Genomic DNA, 27518 nt, shown 5'->3' with positions numbered 1-27518 from the left:
AACTCAATCTACTGAGCCACCCGGCTGTGGAACAACAGTTACTCTGGAGCAGGCAGGAGGACAGGTGGCTCAGGAGATCTCTTCGACTCCTGAAATCCTAAGTGGACCTGGCACAGTCAGTGTTCCAAAGACAAACAGCAAATTCCATTTCCAGAGAAAAGAATTCCCCCGCCCCGTCACAGAAGCATCCTGAGGAGCCATGAAACAGTGTCCAAATGGACATTTCTGAAAGGAAAGTTCAAGGGGAAGAGAGCCGGAGGCTGGCTAAAGAGAAGGTTCCATGAGAATGCTAAGAAGAACAAGCACTGTTTGGTCCCTGAACGCTCAGCAGCCCCCACAGCCCATGGCCACCCCATCCCATATTTAAGGAATCAGAAACTGGAGCCTTTGCTCTCAACCAAACTCTGTTTCACCAAGGTTTAAGCCATTAAGTAACAAACTTGGAATAATACTTAAGCGGCGGTGAGGATTCTCTACCCATTGCATTGGGGCAAATACAATCCAAAAAAGCCACCACCAGCCATCCCTCACCTACCTCACTGCTACCAGTTGTCTCTTTAGACATACTGTGCTGTGCTGACAAATTCTTAAAGCTTAATGGGTCTGCCCACCTACAACAATCATGAAATGAGCTCAAATTAGTCACAGATGAAATAACTTGCTTGTTAAAAGCTCAATGAAGGAGCCAAAAATAAATATTGATTCTGTTGCTTGCCCCCCTCTTCCCCAAGCCAAGGTAAAGACCACAACCATGGAAGAAGACAAGACCAAGCTCAGCATTTCCTGGGGCTCACCTCTTCCACCCCACAGCCAGGAACCTCACCTTTCCCCTCAACTCCAAGCCTGCTTTTCCAACTGCATGTCAGATACCTCCAATTTAGTCCTGAAAGTATCAAAAACTCAACATGTTCACAACGAAGCCAGTTTTCAGTATTCAACCCACTCCCTTCCTATTTCTATGCAAGGCTTCATCATTCTTCTAGACACCTAGATGTGCAACCTCAGTGGCATCCAAGACTCTTCCTCTCCCCCCACCCCCTACATCCAGTCTATTCTCCCTTTCAACACCCCTTTCTCTCCATTCAGTCACCCCTCTATTTCAGACCCTCATCTCCCTAAGTCAGCACTGGTGAAGTATTGGCACACGTGCCCAGCCGGCACTCAGGGAGCTACTCTGTTTCCCTGCTTCCCAGCACCTGAGGACATTTTTTTCCTGCCCCTCTGTCCAGCCGCCCAAAGGGAGTGCTTCCTCCCTCCACTCTCTGGAGGTAATGTGGGGGGCTCACAGGCAGCTTGAAGTTGCAGTTTGAGCACCTGAACTTGAAAACCTTTGTCAATGCTACCCTAAGTCGCAGCCTAAAGAAACTTCTGGCTTCCAGTGCCTCCCACCTGTGATCCATCTTCCATCTAGTCACCAGACTCATTTTTCTAGGCACAAAGTCAGCCCAGGCCATTCTCAGGTCCCAAAGTCCTCCTTACTCTCTTGCCTCAAACTCCTCTGCTTGGAATTTCTACCCTTCATGATGTGCCTCCATACTATCTTGGATTATTTCCCATTCTTCCCTTTCAATCTTCTTTCTCTATAATCCAATCAAATCAGTCAATGACCTGCTATTTCCAGGACACAGATTCTACCCACCACCTGTTTGTACAAGCTGTAACCTAGGCTGGAATGTCCTCCTTCCTAAGGAAATGTCCTCCTCCCTCAAGTCTGCCTTGGATCCCCAGCCTCCTTAAAGGCAGGTAGCACCTGCTACAGGAGGTCTTTATTGAGCTTCCTTTGAGTTAGCTCTCTCCTCAAAAGATCCAATCTATACTAATCTGTTGATGTTATTATCTTATCTGTTTGTATATATCTTATCTGTTATACTTATCTGTTTGTATGCAATATCTATTCCCCACACCCAAAGCATGCATAGAATTTAAGCCCTTGGAGAGAAGGGACTGTTTATTTTGTGTTACGTTGTGGCATTATAAATTATAGCACACTGGAATAACTGGAGTATTCTTAGTTCTCACCATTTTTTTCTGCTTATTTCATGTGATTGCAAAATATTTCTAATGTTAAAAAACATATGGGGTAGCCTCTAAAGGTTTTATGTGCCTAGAATACTTCTCCTTTTGCTAAGCAGAATATCTTTAAATATTCAAAATATTTTCAAAAGACTTTAAGTCTTTTAGAGATGACAAGCTGACCCTCCACAACAGGTAGGATGATGTATGTTCCTGTACTTGCCCTTCTGAATACCCTTTGTACCACCTTAACTACTCCCCCCACCCCAGGAGTACCATTTTTCTGATAAAAACACACACACACACACACACAAGCCAATCCTCCCCTCTGAAAGACCTTTTCCCCATCTCTCTTTAATTAACCGAGAGAAAGAACTGCTGTCTCAAGGACCTCTCAGAGGGGCAGGGGATCATGCAGCAGCAGCAGCCCTCCCAAAGCACCCTTCTTGAGACCCCCTTTCTATTTTTGGGACTGAGCTTCCAAGCTAATTACTATATTAAGTGCTAGGGCAGAAAGGGCAAGTCTGCACAGATTATGGAGCTTCCTACTGGGCAAAGGAAGAGGCCACTAGTCAGCTTCAATCAGGCTCACGATAAGGGAGATAAAACTACAGTGGGGAGCCAGGGTTATAGGCCCAGAGAATCTGTTTGCCTTTTTTAAGATGGGAGAATGAAAAAAGGCAACTGTGGAAGAGCAGAAAGAGCCCTGGATCTGGAAGACAGAAAAACTGGGCCAGAGTCTGAAATCTGCCCAATGAATGTGCCCTTGGCCAGTCGCTAAGTCTCTCCAAGCTTCAATTTCCCATTTACAAAAATATCACTAATAACACTTGAGGAAGGGGAGGATCAAATGAGATTATGTATGGAAAGTGTTTGGGAAAGGCTAAAGCACCATGTTAATATTATATTATATTACTATTATATGATGTTCCATTAATATGACAATAAGAAATGAGTTGTTTAAACTGACTGGACAAAAGAGTTATAGGCTCGATGAGAGAGATGAAAAGCAAATAGCATTAAGAGGGTTAGTGATGACTGAGATGGGCGTGAAGATGTTTTGGAAGATGTCCAGATGGAAAGGCACCAGAGAACCAGTGTCCTACAGAAATGGGCAGGCGAAGTAAGCCCTTGGAACTCTAATAACCAAAGCAGCAACCACTAGTAAATTCCGAAGCCTGATTATGAAACAGAAATCTCACCCCCTGGTACAAGAGGCCAGTGACTAGACACACAGAACAGACATGCAATCTCTGACGTTGCTAATGTGTTGACCTGCTTTGCTGGTGGCAATTGTTACTCCTTTTTAAAATTATATTTTAAATATATATATATATTTAAGTCATACCTTATAGAGATTCCTTTTTTAACAGGAGCCTCTCCTCTATTCGTTGCATCTTAAATTTTTGTGTTTGTTGAGGACTGCTAAGTTGAAATTTTTTTTTTAATTCTCATTATTTAGATTTCTGAAATGCTGCATTTCAGGTTTTGACAGTTTGGTTCGTTGTTTTCTTCCCTTTTAAGAATGAACTCATGAATGGCTGAACAAATTGTGGTATCTGTTGGTGATGAATACTATTGTGCTCAAAGGAATAATGAACTGGAGGGATTCCATGTGAACTGGAACAACCTCCAGGAATTGATGCAGAGTGAGAGGAGCAGAACCAGGAGAACATTGTACACAGAGACTGATACACTGTGGAACGATCCAATGTAATGGACTTCTTTACTAACAGCAAAGCAGTAATCCAGGACAATTCTGAGGGACTGAGGAGAAAGATGCTCTCCACGTCCAGAGAAAGAACTGTGGCAGCAGAAACACAGAAGAAAAACAACTGCTTGATCACCTGGATCAATGGGGATATGATTGGAGATGTAGACTCTAAGTGATCACTCTAGTGCAAACACCAATAATATGGAAATAGGCTTTGATCAATGACACATGTAAAACCACTGGAATTGCACATCAGCTACAGGAGGGAGTGGAGGAAGGGGAGGGAAAGAACATGATTCTTGCAACCATGAAAAAATATTCTAGATTGATTACTTAAATAAAATTTTCAAAAAAAAAAAACTGGACCCATAACAAAAGTGGATCCCACATCAATGAAATAGGAAATCTCTTGTCAGTTCACCAAATAGTAGGAGGGGCACAAAACTGCTCTCTTCAAGGACTGGAAGGGCTGAACTGCCAAGAGGGATTATCCCTGCTCTGTTTGTTTCTACAAGACAGAACTGGGAGTTATGAATGGGCAGAAGTGAGGGAGAGGCAAATACTGGGCTGATTTGGGGCCAAAAATTCCCCATCTTCATGGAAAATCTAAAAGTGACTCAAAGGCCCTTGGGAAGTACAAGATCCCCCTTCCCTGGAACCTTTAAGCAGACGCTGCACAACGACCACTTGTCAGCAGTGCTCTAGCGGTGATTCTTTTCTCAGGTATGGCTATAAACCTCCAATTCTGAAAGGCCCTGATTATATGAAGTTCCATTTAATGTAGACCAATATACATCTTCAAAACAGCCACCACATTTATGAGCCGGTGAGCACTGCATTTGGAATCCAAAGATCTAGATTCAAATCCCGGCTGGTTACCTGTGTGATTTTTTGACGGGGCACTTAACCTCCCTCTAGTCCTCAATTCCTCATCTGTGAAAGGATGGCATATCGGAAGGAACACTCTAGGGTTCCTTCCAGCTCTAAGCAAGTCTGTGATGGCCAGTTGGGAGAACTTCCTACGGACAGTTTTCTTTTCATTGCCTGCAAATTCTAGTCATGGAACAAGCCAGCTTCAATCCAGAGGCTTAAGGACTTATCAATATTAATAAGGATTACTGTCCTAGTGGATGTCGATAAGGACATTAATATTCTAATAAGGAGAGTCAATTCATTGCTTCCGTGGCTCCATGATCTCACCTATGTGGGTGCTCCCTCCACCAGGACAGACCGTTTAACCCACTGAACTGTTCTCATGCGGTGAGACCCGTAAATCTGAGGAATGCCCTGACAGCCTTATTCCAGGGCATTTGCCATTTACTGAGTCGCAGTGAAAGCTCAGGCTCTTAGGACCCAAATGACATCATAAGTCTGTGATGGGGGGAGGGGAGGGGTGGGGAAGCTAAGTGGCTAGGTGGCTAGAAAGCCTGGATTCCAACCTGGACTCTGACACTTCCTAGCTGGGAAAGTCACTTAACCTCAATAGCCTAGCCCTTACTGCTCTTCTGCCTCCAAAATGGCACTTAGTATAATTCTAAGATAGAAGGTAAAAGTGGTTTTTTTAAGCATTCAAGCAGCCAAGAAGTGGTTTTTCTTTTTCTAAAGAGGGCCAAAATGGCATTCTATGGGTGATGTCTTTTGAAAGGAGCACAAACCGGATGGTAGTAAGGCAGCTGCACGAAGTCATCAGCCTCACTCTCACTCTCACTCTCACTCTTCCAGAGGCAGAGAAGTAGTCGGGGCAAGGCAAAAGTTAGACAGCTGGTGATGGCTCAGGATGCGGGTGGATGTCTAATCAAGCTCCAGGCACTCCACAATACCTGCTTCCACCACCTTTAAGGCTGTCGTGCCAAATGGCTCTCATCTGCCCCTTCCACTGGGGGAAGTCTTCACAGGGAGTATGCCAGGGGTGACACTGCCCACCCCAGCTCAATGGCAGATTTGAGGTCTGTTGATTACTCTACAGCCAAAGAGTGGGGCTAAAAGAGAGGGTAAAAACTGCCCTTGCCCTCGGTGAGATGATGCCAGTAACTAGTCCCATACAAAATATAGACAGAATGGATGGAGGGGTCCTAGCGGGCAAACCAACTGTGGATCTGTTCCAATACATACATAGAACCAGACACCTTATGTCCATCTTTTCCTTCAAAAGCTTCCAAGCCCTTCTGTTTAATGGAAATATAATTCTATTTTATAATAAAACTCAAAGTGAAAATAGGTCATGTCTTGTTGATGCCTTTCCCATCCTAGTAATTTCCCAATATATCGTCCATCGAAGCCCTTCTTGAAACAAAGAAAAAAAGTTAAATAACTCTGGCAAAACAACCCATCTGATAGGGTTGACAAGCCTGCATCCCTGAACCCTCTCCACTCCCCATCTTTCTAACAAGGGGGCCAGAGATTGAGCTCTGCAAGCCAATCTGATTGAAGCTGCCTTTATTTAAGCTGGTTCTGGTGCTGCTTTTTTTCTTCCCTCCATAGTCTGGTTTATTTAGCAGAAAACCACTTCTGAGGCAACTTTGTTCAAGTATGTCTGTTCCATACAATGGGAAGGACACAAAAGTTTTCATCAAGTTTTAATTTATTTCAACCGTACTCCTCTCCTCCCTCCAATTTCTAAAGACAAGTGAGTCTTCCTGATGAGGCTCTAATTCATCCCGCTTGTTCTGCTCTTTGTAAAAACTATACGTCTTGTACTTGGGAAGCAGCCAACCAGGCTGGTGGCTCCTTTTGCTTCGAGTCTGGAATGTGGGAGCAGAGTTCTTCAGTGGAAGACAAGCTCCCTTTACTCCAATGGTTGAGTTCACTAAGTGTTACTTGTCAAGAAAAAATAAACTCTGGCTTTGAATGAGTTGGCTAATTATAGGTCTGTTGTTTAGTCATTTTTCAGGCATGTCTGACTCCATTTGAGGTTTTCTTGGCAAAGATACAGGGGTGGTTTGTCATTTCCTTCTCTTGGCTCATTTTATAGATAAAGAAACTGAGGCAAGCAAGGTTATTGACTTGCATAGCTAAGCAAGTGTCACTGAACTCAGAAAAAAGAGGAGTCTTCTTGACTCCAAGCCTAGGCACCCCACTGACTATGCCACCTACTCACTGTGCCCAATTATGGGTCATATCTATCTAGAGCAGCTTGACCACCCCACGGTAGACTCTAATCTTCAGGGAGAGAGCCTAAATGACTGTAGTTGCCCAGAAATCAGGGAGGCCTTGCTCTGGGCCAGACCATTCAGGCATTTTTTTAATCAAAGTTCCTGGGCGCACTGATCTGCCCCCATGCTTTTGGACAAGAATCAAGCCAAGTCTCCTGAAATACTGAATGGTACTTCAGCACCAGATTAGCCTCAAAAAGGAAACCAGAGACAGGGGAGTGCCTCAGAAGCTGAGATCTATGAAAGAGAGTTCCTGGCATCTCCTGGCATTTTGGTTCACTCCGTGGCACAAAGAAATCTCAGGTTATTCACACCTGGTGCCCAAACAGCTACTCAACAGAATTAATTCACTGAAAGAAGGAGGAAAAAGCAGACAAACTGGTTGGTTTTTATACAGCACCGACAATCTATTAATTGACTGAATGTCCTATTTTTCAACTCCCTCTTCTGGCATCTTTTGGACAAAATACAACAACAATAAAGGATGTCTTGCACTCTGCAAATTGTATTTTGTGAGGCGCCCTCTTGGAAAACCCAACTCCTCCAATTGTTTTATCAAGTGTCATTTCCACCTCTGCTGACAACTACCAAACACCACAAGCCTAAAGTGGAAGCACAGTAGACAAGTGTGTCACATCTGCAGTCAGTCCTGAGTTCAAATCCTACTTCAAACACTTACTGGATGTGTGACCTTGAGCACATTTGCCTGTTTCCTCATCAAAATAGGAATAATCATAGTTCCTCTCTCCCAGGATTACTGTAAGGATCAAGTGAGATAATAAGTGTAAAGCCCTTTTAGCACGGTATAACTGGCAAATGATAAATATGAAAATGTTAGCTATTTTTCTTATTAAAACTCCCACCTCAGCTTTCGCCCCATGCTCTCTGCTGCCTCTGGGGCCCGTTAACTGAATAAGTACTAAAATAGACCAGTCTTCTCCCCATTGCCCCTAGCCAATTATCTTCTCAGCAGCCTCCTTCTCTTCAGTGTTCCCATCACCTCCCCACCACCATCATCCCAGAGGCTTCACCTCAAGACATATGGAACCAAAAGGTCCTATTGGCTTTTCTTTCAGACTCATCCCTTCCTTTCCGTTCAGCAGCTGCTGCCAACCTCGTTACCTCATGCCTAAATTATCTGCAACAGTGGCCCAGCTCATCTCCTCAATTCCAATCACTCCCAAATCTCTCCAAGCACTGGCACCAGGTCTATTTTCCTAAACCCTGCCTGGCACAATAACAATCTGCATTTGTGTCCACTTTCCAAAGCACTTTTGCAAAAATTATTTCATTTTATCTTTACTACAGCGCTGAGTTTGATAGGACAGACATTTTTATTCCCGATTTATTGAGGAGGAAACCGGAAGAGGAATAGGGGCAACTGGCACTAGCTGAGGAGGAATTAACCTTTTGTTTTGTTTGTTTAAAACAAGGAACCCTATCCTTCCTGGCAGGGGTGGTCCTAAAGAGCTCTTCTAGAATCAGGATTTGTTTTTTAGCACAGAATTTTTTTTTTATTCTTTTTGCTTTCAGCTCCAAATTTTCTCCCTCCCCCTAATGAGAAGGCAATAAAAACAAAACCTATTACAAATATGCATAGTTATGCATAACAAATTTCCACATTAGCCATGTCTCCCCCTTCCTCCCAAAAAAAAGGCAAGAAAAAGAAAGGAAAAAAATAATAAGCTTCAATCTGTACTCAAGTCCATCGGCTCTGTCTGGAAGTAGAAAGCATTTTTCATGGTAAGTCCTTTGGAATTGTGGTTGATTATTCTGTGTTTCAGAATTGCAAAATCTTTCCAAGATGATTATCTTTAGAATATTGCTGTTACTGTGTAATCGTCCTCCTGGTTCTGCTCACTTCAGTTTGCAACAGTTCATTCAGGTCTCAGCAGGTTTTTCTGAAAACATTCCCTCCAACATTTCTTACAGTGCAACAGTATTCGCCCTATTCATATACCACAACTAGTTTAGTCATTCCCCATGGATGGGTGTCCCCTGCATTCACCACCACAGAAAGAGCTGCTATAAATATTTTCCTATAGCTCCCGCCTTTCCTCTTTCTTTGATCTCTGGGGGTATAGTCCTAGCGGTGGTGTTGCTAGGTCAAAGGGCATGATCCATTTAATAGCTTGTGGTCTATAATCCCAAACTGCTTTCCACAGTAGCTGGACTCTTTCACAGCCCTACCTATAGGGCCTTAGAGTCGCTGATTGCCCCCATTCCTTGCAGCTCTTGCTATTCTGATGGATGTAAAGTGGTACATTTCAGAGGGGTTTTAATTTCTTTCTCCAGCTATTAGGCTACGGACAGCTTTGATTTCTTCCTCCACAAACTGACTATTTTTAGGCATCTGACCATTTATCAATTTGGAAAAGACCCAGAATAACTGTTTAAATACATACAATAAAAAGCATTAGATGAAAAGGGAAACCAATTGTAAAAATAAAATTTTTAATCAAGTTTATAAACTCCAGGTCCAAGAGAGTCCCTAACATCTATTGGATTCTTTATGATCCTAAGTAACCAGAACTGGTGATCTCCCACAAACAACTGAAGGGGGCCAGGGACTTCATAACAGGTGAACCCTTCCATGGAACCAAAGCTAAAGAGATGGGTCATTGACAGTTTTTCATCATCCAGGAGGGAGAAATGACTGAAAAAGAGTAACTCCACATAGCCAGAGACCTTAGGGGTCTTCTACCCAAGATCCTCCTTTTGTAAAGAAATTTAAACCCTGAAAAACTAAGCGTCTTTCCCAAGTCACATTATGATTCAGTGACAGGGATAGGACTTGAATCCAAGGCTCCTAAATGTAGTGCCACTAGGCTCAGTGACTGCCTTGGGAACAGCCTTCCTCAAACATCCAGTTGTTAGTCTATTTTCCTCCTAAAATGACATTTATTGTTCACTATTTGTGTAGCTGTGATAACCCCAGAGGGAGGATCCAGGGTCCAGTCTATTGAAACAGTGAGCTGGCCAAAGGTTATTTGCCATCACCATAGAGGATGTCCAGTGAAAAGCTGCGAGCTTCTCTGGGGATGAAGATGAAGTCCTCTGGGTGCTTCCATTTATTATTTACATGTTGTAGATGGAACAAGATGAGAACAAGGCCTTTTAGCAGCCCTGCCTAGTTTATTCCATGTCTGCTACATATGCCAGACACTCACCACTGAAGGAACTCACAGTCTAATGGGGGGAGGGGGAACAGAGAGGGGTAAAGGGAAAAAGAGAGAGAGCCAGAGAGACAAAGACAGAGGAGGGGGGAAAGGGAAAGAGAGGAAAGGTGGGGAGGGAGGGAGGGAAGGAGGAAGAGAGGAGGGGAGAGGGGGGGAGAGAGAGAGAGAGAGAGAGAGAGAAAGAGAGAGAGAGAGAGAGAGAGAGAGAGAGAGAGAGAGGGGATGAAGATGGGCTGGAGATAATCCACAAAAGGCACTAGTATTAAGAGGGATCAGGAAAAGCTTTTTGAAGAAGTTAGGATTTTAGCTGGGATTTGAAGGAAGCCAAGAGAAATCCAAGCATGAGGGACAGCCAGTGAAAATGCTGGGAATCAGGAAGTGGTGGGACTTATGTGAAGGACAGCAAAGAGGCCAGTATCGCTGATCATAAGAATATGCACAGGGGAGTGAGAAGAGAGAAATGCAGAAAAGGAGAGGCTGTGGCCAGGTTATGATGGGCTCTAAGTACCAAAAAGATTTCCCACATTTTCTTTTGGGAGTGTAGGGAACCACTGAAGTTTACTGAATAGCAAGATTAGCTCTGCACTTCAGGAAGCGCAGGTGGACAAGTGAGTAGAAGATGGACTGGATGGAGAGACCTTGAAGCAGGATACCAGGCCAGTGGGCAATAATCCAGGTGTAAAGCAATGGGGGGGGGGGGGGGAGAATATGGGAAGTATCAGAAGAGGGAGGTTGGCATAGATGAGAGACCGTATACAAAGAGAAGATGGACAGCATTGAGCCAGAGGTGAGAGTGAGTGAATCTGGGAGGCTAGGAGACAGGTAGGACAGGTGTCCTGTCCTAGAAAGTGGGGGTGCTCAGGAAATGTTTGTTGGATTGAGTCCCTGAGGAGTTCAAGTCCAGGGTTACAGGATGGAGCGTGCAATTTCCTAAAGGCTCTATCACAGGCCTCGGCTGTTTCCTGGTACACCGCCATCCCATTTCAACACTAGCTAGTTACAACTGAAACAAATTATAGCCACCTCCATCATTAGTCACACTGAGACGATACTGTCTTTTCCTTATACTTACAGAATCAATTACACCTCCTGGAGCCAAGTAAAATGTCAAGCACGCTGTGAGCACTCAATAACTGTTGATTGATTATTATATGAAACAGACTATAACTAGCTCCACATGTCAGACTCAAATCACTGAAGATACACCTCCATCCTTTTCCTGTGATTACAGTTTCTTGTAACTACCAAATCCCAGCCGCCCAAGTGATTATTAGTGCTAGTCCTCATATTTTTACTTGATGAAGTCAAAAAATATTTATTAAGCACCTCCTGGGTTCAAGGCACTGGGCCAGGTACTGGCAGAGGGGCAGGGGGAGGCTCTGATTCCCATCGTGTCTTCCGTTCATGGCGTGTAAATAACAACCAGAAACCTCCCCCCTCCCCCCCAGGACCTGGTGATTCACAAGGAATGCCTCTTCAGTTTGGACATCCTATGTAAAGGCTGCCAATCCCTTTTATGCCTCAATTGAGATTAATGATTGGAAAGACTACCAAAGCTACCTCTAGTCAACTCCTTCAAAACGTGGCATAGAACTCTGGCAAATGCCCAGGAGACACTTGGGCCAGGGGGCATTTTGCTCTACAGAGTCACAGCACAAATTCAAAGCATTTCACAATGCCTTTATAGAGTTGAATTGTTGTCCTTATGTTTTGGTTTTTTGTTTGTTTGTCTGTTTTAAACCCTCACCTCCCTTCTTGGAATTAATACTGTGTATTGGTTCCAAGGTAGAAGAGTGGTCAGAGCTAGGCAACAGGGGTCAAGTGACTTGCCCAGGGTCACCCAGCTGGGAAGTGTCTGAGGTCATATTTGAATCCAGGACTTCCCACCTCTAGGCCTGGCTCTCCATTCACTGAGCTACCCAGCTGCCCCCTGTCCTTGTGTTTTTTAATACACTCAGTAATGTATTTTCTCCCAAGGATCTCCAAGCAGTTCATGTATTTTTACTTTCCTTTTCTCCTCAGCCCATAGTTATGATCATTTCAAATACCTAGGCAATAATACAAACACATATAAGACTAAGAGCCATTCCCCAGAGAAGAAGTGGTCAAAAACATGTGAACAAGGAGGCTGTGAGGTGGCTCATTTGGCATGGAGACAGGAGGCCTAGGGTTCAATTCCTAGCTTTGTGATCCTAAACTCCAACTGCCTAGTCCTTACTGCTCTTCTGCCTTAGAACCAAAACTTCTAAGACAGAAGATAGGAGTTTAAAAAATATGAATAGTTTTCTTAACAAGAATTACAAATTATCTGTAATCATATGAAGGATTGCTCTAATTCACTAATGAGAGAAATACTCATTAAAATAGATCTTGTTTCATCTCATATCAGTAAAAAATTAGCAAAAGTGGCAATGGACCAAAATAGTCAGTGTTAGAAGAACTGAAAGAAAACAAGGAAACTAATGCATTGATGGTGGAATTGTGCCTATGGGTTGGTCCAACCATTCTGGGAAATCATCTGGAATCTTTCCAAAGATTCCAAATTCATTCAACTATGAATAGTCTTTCATTCAGAGCAGCACCTTTTTTAGTAGCAAAAAAAAAAAAAGAAAACAAGTGCCATGCGATGACTGGACAATTGGTGGTATGTTAACACTGTAGAATATCATTTCATTATAAAAAGGAGCATGAAGAATTCAGAGAAAAATAAAAAGGCTTGCAAAGAAAACCACCAGGAGAATTAATATAGGTACTATCTTAGAGAAGGCTAAAGAATATGTACTTCCCTCCTTCAGAAACTAAAGGTACAGAATTGTGAATATACAACACTGCTATGTCCTTCATTTCATTAAAACTGGAAGGATCAAAATTTAGGACTGCCTTGAAATGTCAGGCTATGTGTCAGCACATTGCGTTTGCCAGGGTCAGTTGGTGGCATAGTGGTAGAAAGCTGGGTCTGGGGTCCAGAAGATCTGAATTCCAATCTATTCTCAGATACTTATTAGCTAAGCAATCAAGCAAGTCACTTAACCTTTGTCTGCCTCAGTTTTTCTAACTGTAAAATAGGAATTATAATAGCAGCTGACCCCAAAGAGTTGTTGTGAGCATCAAATGACATAATTATCTGTAAAGCACCTAGTATTGTGCCTGGCACATAGTAGCCATGCTTGTTGAGTTCCCTTTTCCTAAAAAGAGTAGGATGCCAATTTTTATTTCAAAACAAAATTGTACTGTCTATAATCATTTGTATTTAATGTACATTTATATAGATTAAAATAGTATACTAGAATAAAATTATGAAAAATATTAAAATTTTTAACTACTGAGTCATTTGAAACAATTGATATGCCCAGTGCATCATCTTTCCCTGACAAGGGAGGGCTCAATGGGTTCTTGAGGGAGGTATGTCACTGACAGAAATGCTCATGTATAAAACACAAAATGACAAATATGTTTAATTAACTCCAAGTTACAGATGAAGAAACTGAGACCCAGAGAGGTTAAACTGAATTGCATCCAAGCTCTGATGGGCAGTAATGCCAGAGATGATGAGAAGACATTTCTCATCACCCTTCTAAATAATACTAGCATGATACCATTCCATGCCTCTTTCCATTCTTAGACAGCAGTGGCCAGATCACTGGACTCAGTCCAGCGACCATGATTCAAGACCAAGTTCAGCCACTGCCTCAGAAGCCAGCAATGGGCACATCCTTAACCTCTAGATGCCTCCTGTTTCTTGCCTTTCAGAGGGCCTGTGAGGTTGAAGAGGAAATGTGTGGGATGGTGTGTTTTGAAAAGGATAAAGCAGTACCTAAATCAATATTGATACATCAAGAAACAATCAGTCCTTATTCCACCCACAGAGGGATTCCTTCTCAACTTTTGTATCCAGGAAATCCAAAGAAGATACTAAGTCGCCATCAGCAGCCAAATACTGAGATTCCAGGGCTGGAAATGGATGGCAGGAACAAAATGGAAAGTCACCTGTAGCAAATGGTCAACTTTGTAACAATAGGGACACTTCCCTACCCACCCAACCACCCATTTCCACTTGAAACAAAGCCACTATGTGAAACTGTGTAGAATCTGCAAGATGGCAAAGACCTGAAGCCAGCCTGAATCTAAACAAGAATCCTTCTGTAACAGATGAAAAAGAAAAAATTACTCTGCTTGAAAACCTCCAGTCTGCAGAAAACTAAACCAGTGCTTTGTAAAAACAGCAAAATATAGTGCAGAGTGGATCTGGAGTCCCAGAACCCAAGCTCAAGAGCCAACAAAGCCACTTTCAACCTGTGTGATCCTGGACAAGTCACTTCCTTCCTGTGGGTCTTACTTTATTTTTCTTTATCTTTTCTATTCATCTTTCAAATGAGAGAATTAGCTTGATGCCCACAACTGAGAGATAGGATGCAAATTACTTCCCAGGACTTCAGTTTACCTCATCTGTTCTACACAGTCTCTGAAGTTCCTTCCAGTTATCAATCTAGGAACTCAGAGCATCACCACATTCTTGAGCACATGGGTACTAGAAGCTTTCCAACTTTCCAGAGACAACACAAGCTGCAGCATCCCTTCTTGCATACCAGTAATTCATTAGAAGTTCATAACTGTCAAGAAGATTGTTACTCTAAGTAATAATACCATCTATATAGTGCTTTTTAAGGTTTACAAAGCAATCTAGCCTCTCAAAACTGAGGCAGCTGCTTAGAATCTGGCCCCCATTTTGCTAACAACCCCACGGAATTGTCCTAGAGACTGATGGTCTATGAATTGCGACAAAGTTTCTGCATTCTTTGCCAACTTCTCAAATGAGCTCATGTTGAGCTTAGAAGGTAACTGAAACAGATCCGAAGTGCTAACGCATCAATCTGTGCCACAAATGAAGACACACTGTCATTTCCTGGTCTCTAATTAACTTCATGATGTAATTGCCTTGCCCAAGGGGAGGCCCTCATAAACATACTGTCTTCCCTTAGAAGAGATAGTAGTTCTTCAGAGTCAGAAGTCCTTAATTCTAGGCCAGTCTCTGTAATGAAGCAGTCACCGGTGCCTCAAGAGTTTCTTTAACTTCTGGACCTCAATTTTCTCAACTGTGAGATGGGATTGAGAATGCAATGGCCTCTCAACCAATTTCACAAGAAGAGTGTTATCTGGTCAAAGGAGGTGACTTCTGGGAGAGCCCCTTTTAAATCTGATTATCCTTGAAGAAATATACAATGGCTGTCCAGTGGGCTGGGAAAATGAAGCTACAACGATGAAGACTTACAAGATACTGAGCTTGATATTATCAAGCAGAAAAGCCCAATGTGTTTGAAGAGTAAGATTTGACCATCATCCAAGAAGCGAGATGGCATGGATCTAGTATGTAAGGGACCTCTATCCACCCACAAAGTAAGAGAGATCTGGGTTTAAGTGCTTCACCTTCATATTCCAAGGCAATCTACAGAGCAAAGGGAATGAAATAGTAGAGGAAAAAATTGTCTTGGATATGGAATAAGGACACCTGGATTTGAGGGACAGCTAAGTAGTAGTGGATAAAGAGTCAGGCCTGAAGTCAAGAGGACCTAAATCTATAGCTGGTCTTAGATATTTCCTGGCTGTGTGACCCTGGGCAAGTCACTTGACCCCCCACTGCCTAGCCCTTGCCACTCTTCTCTCTTTGAATTGATACTAAGACAGAAGATAAGAGTTTTTAAAAAAGAAAAACAAGAAGGAAAAAAAACAAGAAAAAAATCTGAATCTGAATCATGACTGCTCCTTCTTGTCTTCAATTTCTAATCCTAATATGTAAAAAGGAATTGAATGGAATGATCCAGAAATTCTTTTTCCAGATCTGAATCTATGACTTTATGATCTGCAGATCTCAAAAAAGTTGGTTTCCACACCTAGAGTTCTCTATACTAAAGAATCTAAGAAGTCCAACATGCCTGTCCTTTGTTCCAAAGTATTTTATAATCTCAGTTTATTTCCCAGCATCCTCCTGTATGACACAGGTAAGTCATTCATCCTCCTACCCTGGGCCACATTTTCCTCACATCTATTGGACTAATGGTCTCTGAGTTCTCCAAGGTGATGAAGTGGACAGAATGCCTGACCTGGAGTCAGGAAGCCTCATCTTCCTAGCAGTGTGACCCTGAGCAAATCATTTAACTCTATTTCCCTCTGTTTCCTCATCTGTAAAATGAGCTGGAGGAGGAAATGGCAAATCACTCCCGTATCTGCCAAGAAAACCCCAAATGGGGTCACCAAGAGTCAGACATGATTGAACCAAAACCACAGCAAAGTCTCCACTATCTCTGAGTAGTCTGGCTAGGATTTGCAGAGCATCTTTTATCCACATTTACTGCCCGTCAAATGACCATCCTGTTGAAGTCACCTAACAGGTAAAGAAAACGAATCCTCCCTCCTCCTTCCTCACCCAAAATATGTGACTGTCCTCTGGGAGCTCACACTGAAGGCAAGGTCGATCTGCCTGACCCTGCAACACCTTTCTGGTTACTTCTAAGTTCATGTTGCATTCTTTGTGGGTAGGAAACATCGGACCCAAAGTTTCCTTGAAAGTTTGTGGGAAAATCAATGTGGGCAGCTTTCCTAAACGCTTTTTGTTGTCCCTGCCAAAAGAAACATTTTTTGTGCTACAATTTTGGTTGTGTGATAAGTGCTGCTTTGCTATCTAGAAAGGATACAAGACTTCAGAGGATTATGTTTTAGGAGCGTGAAGGCTAGGAGGATTTTTTTTTTTAAAGGGATTAAATAACTGGCTCTACAACAACAATGTATTACAAAGAAATTTTTTAAAGCAAGTATATATATATATATATATATATATATATGCAAAAGAGCACTAAGTACACAGAGTTCTAATAAAGTCAACAATCAATTTATCTAATGTATGTGTGCAAATACCTTTTAAAAAATTACTAAGAAGAGAAAGTTTCCATAGAGATTTTTGGGCTTCCAATAACATTAAAACCATTTTTCCTACCATGGGGCTTCAACTAGATTTATGGTACCACAAGACACAGCAGAATTTTCCTCAAAATGCAGACCGCCTTTGGTTAAGAAGCCAAGGTTATTGGGCAGATCGAGTGTTTGATGGGCAGTCCATTTGGATAAAATGGGATACAGTTATCTTTGCTCTCATAAGAAATAAATTACACATCTAAATGTCTATTCTCAAGGCTCTGCACACAGTATATGGCTTGCTGTCCATTTATCTTTGACCTGCATCCACATGGATTCAGGAACTTTCAGAGTTTCGAGTCAGAGACTTTTGTTATTTTAACCGTGACACACATGTACCTCTTGTCCAATCATGTCTTCATGTTTCTGGTCTGGTGTCAGTATGTGGACACAGCATTTCCTGTCCTACTCTTGAAGTAGCCAGTGGGGGGGAAATCATGTCTGTGTACCTCTTGGCACAAAAATGAGAACACAATCTAGCATTTAATAAATGTCAAATACCCATCATTTGATCAGCACCTCTCTTAGCACCACAAAAGGCAAAGAGGTAAAGAGTGCTGTGAAATGTGAGTGAGGAAGTCCTGGTTGAAGGCCTGCCTCTGATACTAGTTGGGCTGACTTCACAAAGCCATCCCCTCAGCTCTTTACACAACAGGCAACTCTTTAAGACTATATACTGATGAGCCAATGTTTCCCTTTCCTCATCAGGAATTCCCTGGAGTAAGGAAAGCACAGGACCAAGCCAAAAAAAGGGGGGAAGCTCCCCTACTGATTAAAGTAAGCTTCCACTAATACACTGGGATGGTTAGATGGCATATTGTTCTTCCCCAAAGAGAGCCCACACCCCTAACATGAGATCTGTTTGGAAGCAAAAACAGGTAAGGGAGGGGGCAGCTGGGTAGCTCCGTGGATTGAGAACCAGGCCTAGAGACAGGAGGTCCTAGGTTCAAATCTGGCCTCAGACACTTCCTAGCTGTGTGACCCTGGACAAGTCACTTGCCCCTCATTGCCTAGCCCTTACCACTCTTCTGCCTTGGAGCCAATACACAGTATTGACTCCAAGTCAGAAGGTAAGGGTTTAAAAAAAAAAACAGGTAAGGGAGTTTGGAGTTAGATTTGGGCTGGGTTTAGAGATTTGGGGTTTGGGGGCCAAAATCTGCGGGGCATTTGGGGCATCCAGGAAGACACTTAGTACCTCTGGTGTCCTCACACTGGCTGCCTTCATCCTGCCATCCAGCTCTCACCTGTGGCACCAAGAGACTGTAGTGCATACAGTGGCCACACTCTGATAAACCATCGCAGCAGGTGGTGAGTTAATAGTCTTTGGGCAGGAGAACTGTTTGTTCCAACAACCATGAAGGCCGTGGAAGCTGGTGCTTCTTAGCATTTAGAACTTGCTTAGTCCTTGGGTAAGCCAAGGTTATCCTCTGATCCCAAGCATCACTCACTAGTGATCCGGACTTCTTCTGGCTTGGCCCTGGCCTTCTCTGACTCTGGATGAGAGAATGAGCTTGATGTCTTTGCATAACTCTGCCTCCCTTCAATCCAATGTGTGCTGGAGTCCAAAGAGGGCAGGCAGCGAGGGCAGTTAGGCTGGTCCTCCTCCAGGAAAGAAGCCCCAACAACCTACCCAAATCTGATTTCACAGCTGAGGAAGCACTCTTAGTCCAGCCGCTGCCTCCACGGAAGCTAATGGACAACTTATCTTCAACTGGGTCACTTGCATTCCCAGAGGCACCGTGTGGATGCTTCAGTTACAATGTGTCCGAAACCTAACGTGAACAGGCTGTTTTCCAGATCAAACAGAATCCCCTTCAAGACAAGCACTGTTTCATCTTTTAGCAAATGATTTATTCTGTATCAGGACCTCCATTAAAGCGAAGGGATACAAAAGCAAAGGAAATAGTCCCCAAGCTCAGGGAACTTCCATTCCCTTGGAAGAGACATAGAGATGAAAATTAGACACCAAAGCAAATGAAGGCAATTGGAATTGGGCAGAAACTAGTTCACAAACTATTAAGTATTATTATTAAGTATATTATATATAAGTGTATATATATATGTAAAGTATATATATAGAGAGAGAGCCTTTAGATGTATGTATCTAGATAGATAGAGCCTTACATGTGTATGTAGTTATTTCTTAACGAATTCATAAACATTTATTAAACACCTACTATGTGCTGGGGATAGAAGCTTACACTGTAATGGTGGAACACAAAAGGAAGCTGGGGCAAGCAGAGGACAGAAAGAGAAGCTACGGAGGGGGGGGGGGCAATGGGGGACAGTGGAGAAATCAATCAGAGAAATCCCAACGTAGAGCATGGAATGTCTAGACTGAACTCTCCTTAAACCAAGATTGATTGAGTTCATGGCTTCACCCCCACCCCCATTGGACGGGGCTGAGGATGATGAGAAGACAATCTGAAGATGGAGGGAGGAGACCTTGCAGGATGATAAGGTTATTCCAATTATGAATTTCCTGGGACTTGTGGAGAAGTCAGCCAGAGGAATCCTAGAGTACAAGATCCACCAGCATCTGGAGGAATCATGGAAGGCTTCCTGTAGCCAGTGTCCATTAAGCAGTTTTGAAGGAAACAAGGGATTCCCAGAGGTAAAGGCAAGGTGAAATGAGCCAACCATTGACCTACCAGTATATAAAGGCAGAGTGAGGGTAGATATAGTCAGTATCTGAGTGAAATGGAAGCATTTAATAAAATTCGTCTTGGGAGATTTCCTGACTCCGAAGCCTGAGCTTTACACAAAATTTGGGCTATTATCCAGCAGGCTAGATTGCCTAATGTGTTGATAAACCTTAAAAAAAAAAGTTAAATTACTGCAGGATCAATTTATTGGAAATTTGGAGCCTTTAAAAAAGGTTTCTTTTTATCCAAATAAAATTCCCTTACCATCTTCCACGTCATCTCATTTCTTACTCTGATTAAGAGTATGATCATAGGCCATACCTGAGTTAAAAAAAAACACACCACTATTTAGGGACAGTATATCAGGGTCAGTCCTGGGAATCTGGTGGATTTCTTGGTGTGTTAATAACATTTCCAGGGAGTTACAAGTGTGTTTCTGGCCCTTCCATAATATTGATCTAGACCAGGGCTACCAGTTTCCCTTTTTTTTTTCCAGTGGAGGAGGGGAAATTAAAAAATAAAGATCCTAACTCACAAAATTTGCAGAAGTCCTATGCAATTTCTGAGACATAGTATAGAGAATCAAAGATACATTGTAACCACAGTCAACTCAACCCTCAAGAAAAGATGGTACAATGTTTCTCTTTACCCAGGGAGTTGGGAACCATGGATGAAGACTAGGGCAAAAGCCAGCTTCAAAGTATGAGAGGACTCATTCTGTTTACTAGGGTTCCTTAACAAATTTTTTTGGGGAAAAAGGAAGGGGATGGGGGTGGGCTATGAGTATATCCCAAAATGACTGCGGTAAAAATAAAATGTAGCAAACTTAAATATTTGTTTTTGCTTGGCCTGGTCTGGAAAAGAAAAAGGGTATCATTTCTCCAAGTTTTTTCCTATCCTGGCACACTATCACTGACCCAGACCTCGCCCATCAGTAGCTTAGGGCAGAGGGGGAACTGATTCCCAAAGCTGGGGAAGAAGCAGAGTGAAGGAAGCACTCTACCCTGAACCCTGCTAAACAAATTCGTTTTCTCTAGGAGGGGTGTGGTAGCCCATCCTACCTGTGAGAAGGAAAAAGCAGGCTACAGGCTAAGATCAGCGCCCAGTTTCTTCTTCCTTTGAGAACCTTAAGAGGAAAGTAAAAATAACTTCTCTTTAGGAGTCTTTCTGGGTCTCCTCTGCTCCTCCTATTCCCTATTCTCTCTTTCTTTTCTTTCCAGATTGCCTAAGGGGCTGGTATTTTAATAGATTCCAAGCTGTCCCTTCTGTCCTTTGTGAACTGGGGCCCTTAAGAGGAGATATTGAGTCCCTTTTAAAATATCCAATTAAATGACCCTTTTCTTTACTAGACAAATAAAGGACATTTGTGGAAATGCTGAAATTATAAGAAGGAAAGAGATCCTTAAAAATTATCTTGGAAAGCTATCCACCACCAAAGAAGGAACTGAGGGAATCCCCGTCCATTTTCTTCACTTTATTTCCCCCATGAACTTTTCTTTAGTGTAATCCATATGTGTCTTATTTCCCAACATGAGGAACATGGAATATATATTATATGATAACACATGTACACCCTGTATCATATTTCCTGCCTTCTTGGGGAGGGAGGGGGGCCATGGATTGTAAAATATCACAAAACAATTATTAAAAATTGGATCACAGCATGTAAAAAACAAACAGAGCAGAAGTTGGGGTTTTCATTTTTAAAAATAAATTCTCTTGGTTCATTTGTGGATTTCCCTTTTACCTAAATTACATTCTGAGCTGACCTCACCGGTGATTGTATCCCTATTGCAAACTTCCGGAAGCCAGGATTTGGGAGGGTTTGGTTTTTCTAAATCCTTTCATTTCTCCACATAAACAGAGCCTACAAGACAGAAGGTAGATGCTAAATGCCCGAGTTAATCAATTAGGATTGTACCTAAAACTGTTTTAAGTAGTGTAATCTGAATTGAATGATTCATTCTCCCAGCTCTCTTTACTGCAATGATTTTAGAGCTACCCTAACTACCCACTTCACTAGTTCCCTCCCTTACAAGAAAACTTGAAAAAAGTCCTATGTATGCCTAGGCAGAAAAGAAGAAAAGGATGGCTCTGCCTTGAGTTCCCCAGTCAACGTGTGTTGGCAACTATAGATCCTCTGATGTTCTGTCCCTCTACGTTTCAAGTCAGACTAGGGACTTAGAATTCATCTAATCCAAATCACTTCTTTTTCAGACTCATTAAAGACCAAAGGGATTCCATGACTTCCCAGTGATGGTGCACATAGTAGGCACTTAATAAATGCTTATTGATTAATAAGCAGTAGCAAAGTCGAAATCTGAAACCGGTCCCGGATTCAAAATCTAACACAGTGAGAGACATTAAACACAGAATGACTCCAGGCTTAAGTGGTAGAGATAAAAGTTCCAAAACAGGAGACAGAAATAAAGTGAAAAGAGAAGACAAAAGGAAGCACAGTCAGGCAGAGGGCAGAGTAATGCTGAGAGAGAAGGCCAAGCCAGGGTAGTTAGACTCGATGGATTTTAAACTCCCAGAATCCCAAATGCATTTACATGGAAGTAGTACCTACTACGGAGACGTTTACCCTGCCGTGGGGGAAGGGACTCAGATTCTGAAATCAAGATGGTCCAGTATATACTTAAAATAGTACCTTGGGTTATCACTATTAAGATGCAACTGTGTTCTTTGGGCGAAACTGGCCTACCATTCTGGGAAGCTGGGCTCTGGTTCCCAAGTACCCACGTCTGGGAGCGATTAACCAGAACGCGCTGCTGTTTGGGTGTCCCCTCTTCCCCCTCCCCCCTCCAGTCACTGGCTGCAGAAGCAACAACCTCAGAGTCCCGCCTCCTTCAGCTGTCACCCTGTCAAAACAAAGACTAGCGTTCCAAGGGCCACTAGCTTCCAGGAGCGGTGTGGCTGCCACCAGGCAGCTCCGAATTCAACCCTGACCCTGGGCCACATCTGGATTGGGGGAAGGGAGGGAGGAGAAAGATCCCAGACCACAGATAGGGGTGTGGCGCACTAGAAAAAGGGGCTGAGCAGCGGCAGAGGGCAGCTCTTATCCTTAAGAGGGACTCCAGTCTCCCGCCAAACGGAGCTTACCAAACCCCGAAACTGTTTACAGCCCAAATAGCTAGGGCAAGGTCTTAAGCAAACTCATAATAACGCAAAAATGAAGTGTGCCGGCATTCCGATACCAAGTCCCGGCACCTCGAATCCCAGAGGCCAAGCAAGAGTACCCCTCCACCTGGCTGGCTCCTTCCGCGTCCCGTCCCTTCCTCCCCCCCCCGCCCCCCAATTGCCCAGCCCTAGCGCCCAGCTGCCAACTGCCCGCCGGTAAAAGCAGGGGAGGAGCGCACGCCCGGATCGCTCCCTCCATTCCCCAGGACACAGACACCCAACTAACACTTAAACACACACACTCTTCAGCCCCACACTACTTTGAAAGCCAGTCCTCCAGGATAGCGCGCAGACACCGCCCCCCGCCCCTCCCCACTCACTTTCTCACCCGCTCCCTCCCCTCCCGCAAGCCGCTTGAGGCTGAGTCAAACCCCAAAGAAGCAACTTCTCACCCGCCCGCCCTCTCCGAAGCCAACACCCGCACGCACACGGCCCCTCAGACGGCAAAAACCGCCACCTGCCCCGGCTTTCTCCAACCACCCCACCCCACCCCCCAGCCCCGACCGTGCACGCGCGCACACACACATAAACACACACACGCACACTACGCAGTCCAAGAGCCCAATTCACCCGAGAGCTGTACTTCCGCGGTGCTGCACAGAGGGGGAGGAGAGAAGAACCATGGGGGGATGGGGGGGCAGGCCTCGGGGCTGTAGAAGCAGAGGGTCCCGGCCGGCGCCCCGTCCAGCCCCAGTCACCAACGCTAGGGGGGATGGGGGGGAGGGAGGAGGAGAGGGCCGGGCTGCGCCCCAGGACTCCCCGGCAGAGAGGAGGCGGCGAACGTTACCTACCTTGCAAGAGGAGTAAACGCCGAGTTTCTCCAGTTTCTTGGCCCGCGGAGCGGATCGGAGTTGCGCCTTCTTCACCGCGATCCGGGCCGTAGAAGCGCCGCTGCCGACCCCAGGGCTCTCGGCGGCGGCGGCGGCCGGCCCGGAGGAGGCGCCGGGGTCGGCGCCGGCCGGGACGGGGGCAGGAGAAGAAGCAGCGGCCGCGGATGCCGCGGCCCGGGCCGGTCCGCCCCCAGCGGCCGGGGAACCCTGCGGGGGCAGCGGCAGAGGAGGAGGCAGAGGCACAGGCGGCGGCTGCGGGGGAGGGGGCGGCGGCTGCTGCTGCGGCTGCCCCCCGGCCCCGCCGCTGCCACCACCGCCACCGCCCCCGGCCGGCCCGGCCCCGCCAGTCTCGGACATGCCACCACCGCGGAGCACGGGAGGAGGAGGAGGCGGAGTGTGGTGGTGGCCACCGCCGCCGCAGCAGCAGCAGCCAGGGTCTCCCTAGGCGCCTCTGGGCTCGAGGAGGGCGAGAGGGACCCTCCCCCCCTCGGGGCCTGGCCTCCCTCTCCGCTCCCTTCCCCCTCGGTGTTCCCCTCCCCCTCTCTCCTCCCTCCTCCCCCGCGTCCTGCGCTGCGCTGAGCTGCGCGGCTCGGCTGCGCTCCGCTCCTCTCCCCTTTGGCTCGGAGCCCCAACTGCCCGCTGCCGCTGGGGCTGTTGCTGTTGGAGCTAGGTCTGGGGCTGCTGCTGCCCCAGGAGGGAGGGCACTAGCGGCCCCGCGGCCGCCGCCGCTCCCGCCTTCCCTCGGGGTCTCCTCCCCGGGGCCCTACTGGGCTCCGTGCCAGCGCCCCGCAGCAGCAGCAGCAGCCGCCACAGCCGCCACCGCTGCAGCAACAGCCAAGGGCATGTTCAGCACCGGGGCCCACTGAGCGTGCATGCGTGTGGCAGCCCGACTGTGCGGCCGCTGCTCCTCCCTGAAACCCTCGCTCCTCTTCCGCTCCCTGCGGGGATGACCCGGGTCTCCCTCAGTCCCCTAGCGCCCGTGATGTGGGCGGGGTTGGGCGGAGAGGTGGCGGCGTGGGGGGGGAGGGGGGTATCCGTCGGAGGGCGAGGCGGCAGAGCAGAGCTAGAAGGGAGCGGGGAACCGGGATCTCCAGGCACCTGCTGGAAGAACCCCAGGCTATGGGAGTCCCTTGCCCCGTGGGCTAGCCCCACCCCTTACAGTGGGCCGAGCTGGGTGCCTGGGGGGAGGGGGCTCGAGGCCGAGCGAGGGCGGGACCCCACGCACTACAGGTCCCAGGAGGGCGGGGGTGGGGTGGGGTGTAGGCGCGTAAGCTACCGGAGGGGGGCTGGGCACTCTGCCCACTGGCTCCTGTTAATTTCACTCACCGCAATCTCCCTCTTCCCTCCCCCCCCTACCCCCCACCCTCGGGAAAAAGATAGCTTCACGCAGCTCTTTTCTGAGCCCTAGAGAGCGGAAACATATTTCGAACGCGGCCGATCCGGACTGATCTTTCTCTTTGTTGTGACTTAGCCAAAATAAAGACGAATTGTTTTCTTTTTTAAGCTGCCACTTTCCCTCCCCCCCCCCCCCAACGATTTTCTTGATTGAAAGGTTGGGAAAAGTCCTTCCTTCGACTATTCCTAAACTGTGGTGGCAAAAGATAAAGTAGACCGGGGCAATATACGCTTTACAAGAAAGTTGGTCTTTTGGGTTTCGGCCCAAAAACTTCGAAACCGTCAATTTCTAGATCGGGGCTTTATAACGCAAAATAGAATTGCTGGGCCTGAAGAGTTTGGGGAAGAGAGAGATTGCAAACAAACAAAAACCTATCAAAGCATCTCAGTCAGAAAAGACCTTAGCAATTCTGTTTTAGCTCCTTTTAGTGATGAAGAAACTGGAACCCAGAGAGGAGAAGCCACTTGGCCAAAGACACACAGCAAAATGAGAACTAGGGCCAAGGCTCCACCCATGTCAGGTTTTAGCCAATGATTTTTTCCACTAACCCATCGCTGTCTGATCTTCAAGGGCTTACTAAATTTGGACGGGGGAAGTTTTTGAAATGAGTTTTAATTGCTTTTTTTATTAATTAGATGGAATTGGGACATTTTATTAACTTTATGCAGTTGAAGGTTGTTGTTTTTTTAAAACCCTTACCTTTCCTCTTGGAATCAATACTGTGTATTGGTTCCAAGGCAGAAGAGTGCTAAGGGCTAGGCAATGGGGGTTAAGTGACTTGCCCAGGGTCACACAGCTAGGAAGTGTCTGAGGTCACATTTGAACCCAGGTCCTCCCATCTCTGGGGCTGGCTCAATCCACTGAGCTATCCAGCTGCCCCCAGTTGAAGGTTTTTTTCTGAGTTCTTTTTCACAAACTACTCATTATTTCTCTGAATCTTTTAAAGTCTATGATGTAGGATAGGGAATCTAAGTGAATATTTAACCAAATTCTTTGCATTTCTCAACAATAGCTGCTAGCATTAATATAGTGATTTAAGGTTTGCAGTGCTCTTTGCAAATATATCCATCTTATCCTGTCAACAACCTGCGAGGTAGGTGCTGTAATTATCCTCATTTTTCAAATGTGGGAAATGGTGAGTCTTATTCCTGAAAAAACCACCAACTTTCCCATCTCAGCTTTCTCTTCTTTTCATCTCTTAAGTTGTTTTTTTAAAGTTAAAATAAAAGCAAAACAAAAGTCATTGCAAATCTAAACAGAAACTATTTTTATAAAAAAGGAAATACCTCCCACCCAATTTTAAAGCAAAGTAAAAATAAATAAATAAATAAAATGCTGCCAATCAGGTTGCACAATATAATTTAAAGCTGTTAAAAGAAGTTCAAGGTTTCTTTCCTGCCTGATGTACTGTAGTTTTCAATATTAACCAGATGAAATCCTTAAAGTAAACTAGGGACTCCCACTTGAAATAAGACCTCGGATCTGGGAGGTGGCGAAACCACTCCAAAATCGCTACTGCTTTGGCTTTCCCCTCACCTGAACCGGATCAGCATGCATTTTGCCTGAGGCTGGAAGCCACAGATAATTTGGGAAAACAACCGGCTTCCAGGATGGGGAGAAACTAAAGCTCCCTCTGCAATCCCATTTTAATCCACCCTGAAAGTCATTACATTTGGATGGTGAATGATTTCTGACAGCTGAAAATGGGTTTTCATGATGGCATATCTCACAGCATGGGAAGGACATGTGGCCTGAGGCCAGATGCCTGCCTTCCAAGGCATCTATGTTAGAAGCCCGTTGGGGGCTCAAGATGCTGGGTGCAGCTTCTCTCCTTCCTCCCGATCCATCAATGAGCAGCTGCCTCTAGGAAGTTGTCAAGTGGAAAAAGGCACCAGGCTGGGAATGATCCTGTGTTACAAAGAGGCAGCCCTCCTGAGGAAACTGATTTAGAGCTGGACATAGTCAAGTCCAGCCCACCCCACCCCCACCCCCACCCCCCACCCCCTGTTTCCTAGATGACCCAGAAATGCCAAGAGACTTGCCCAAGGTCGAATATGTAATGAGTTGCAGAGCCTGAGCTGTACCCAGGTCCTGGGACTTCCAAACTCGTACTTTTCCCTCCATTCAATTCAGTAAACTTGTATTAAGCACCTACTATGTACCATGCATTGTGCCAAAGTGTTGGGCTTAACCCCAACTATTTGGGCCTTCTACAGAACTTGCACTGAATATAAATCATTCAAAAATAACTCCATGGGAGGGGAGGAAAGCAGGGTGGTGGAGGATCAGAAAGGCTGCACACCTGATGCAGGAGGGAGGGTGAGAATCTGAGCCAGGCTTTGAGTGGTGGTAATCAATCCTGGAGATGAAGAGGCAGGCATTCTGGGCATGGGTGGCAGCCTGTTCAGAAGTAGGAGATGGAATGTTCTGTGTGAGGAAA

At 45.2% G+C, this 27518-nt stretch overlaps 1 protein-coding gene across 2 annotated transcripts in view; it reads right to left on the bottom strand.

The window, feature by feature from the left end:
- KAT2B (lysine acetyltransferase 2B) overlaps positions 1–24188 on the bottom strand; it is a 119677-nt gene extending 95489 nt beyond the window's left edge. For both annotated transcript variants that reach the window (XM_001380477.4, XM_007505154.3), the window contains exon 1: positions 23644–24188. In XM_001380477.4, coding sequence (XP_001380514.3) covers positions 23644–24039 — 396 coding nt within the window. In that variant the 5' untranslated portion in view covers positions 24040–24188. The remainder of the gene's footprint in view (positions 1–23643) is intronic.
- Positions 24189–27518: the final 3330 nt, after the last annotated feature.

This window comes from Monodelphis domestica, chromosome 5 (assembly GCF_027887165.1).
Source record: "Monodelphis domestica isolate mMonDom1 chromosome 5, mMonDom1.pri, whole genome shotgun sequence".
Taxonomy (NCBI): domain Eukaryota; kingdom Metazoa; phylum Chordata; class Mammalia; order Didelphimorphia; family Didelphidae; genus Monodelphis; species Monodelphis domestica.
The sequence above is the reverse complement of the archived record's forward strand: the minus strand, read 5'-3'. Positions and strand labels throughout refer to the sequence as shown.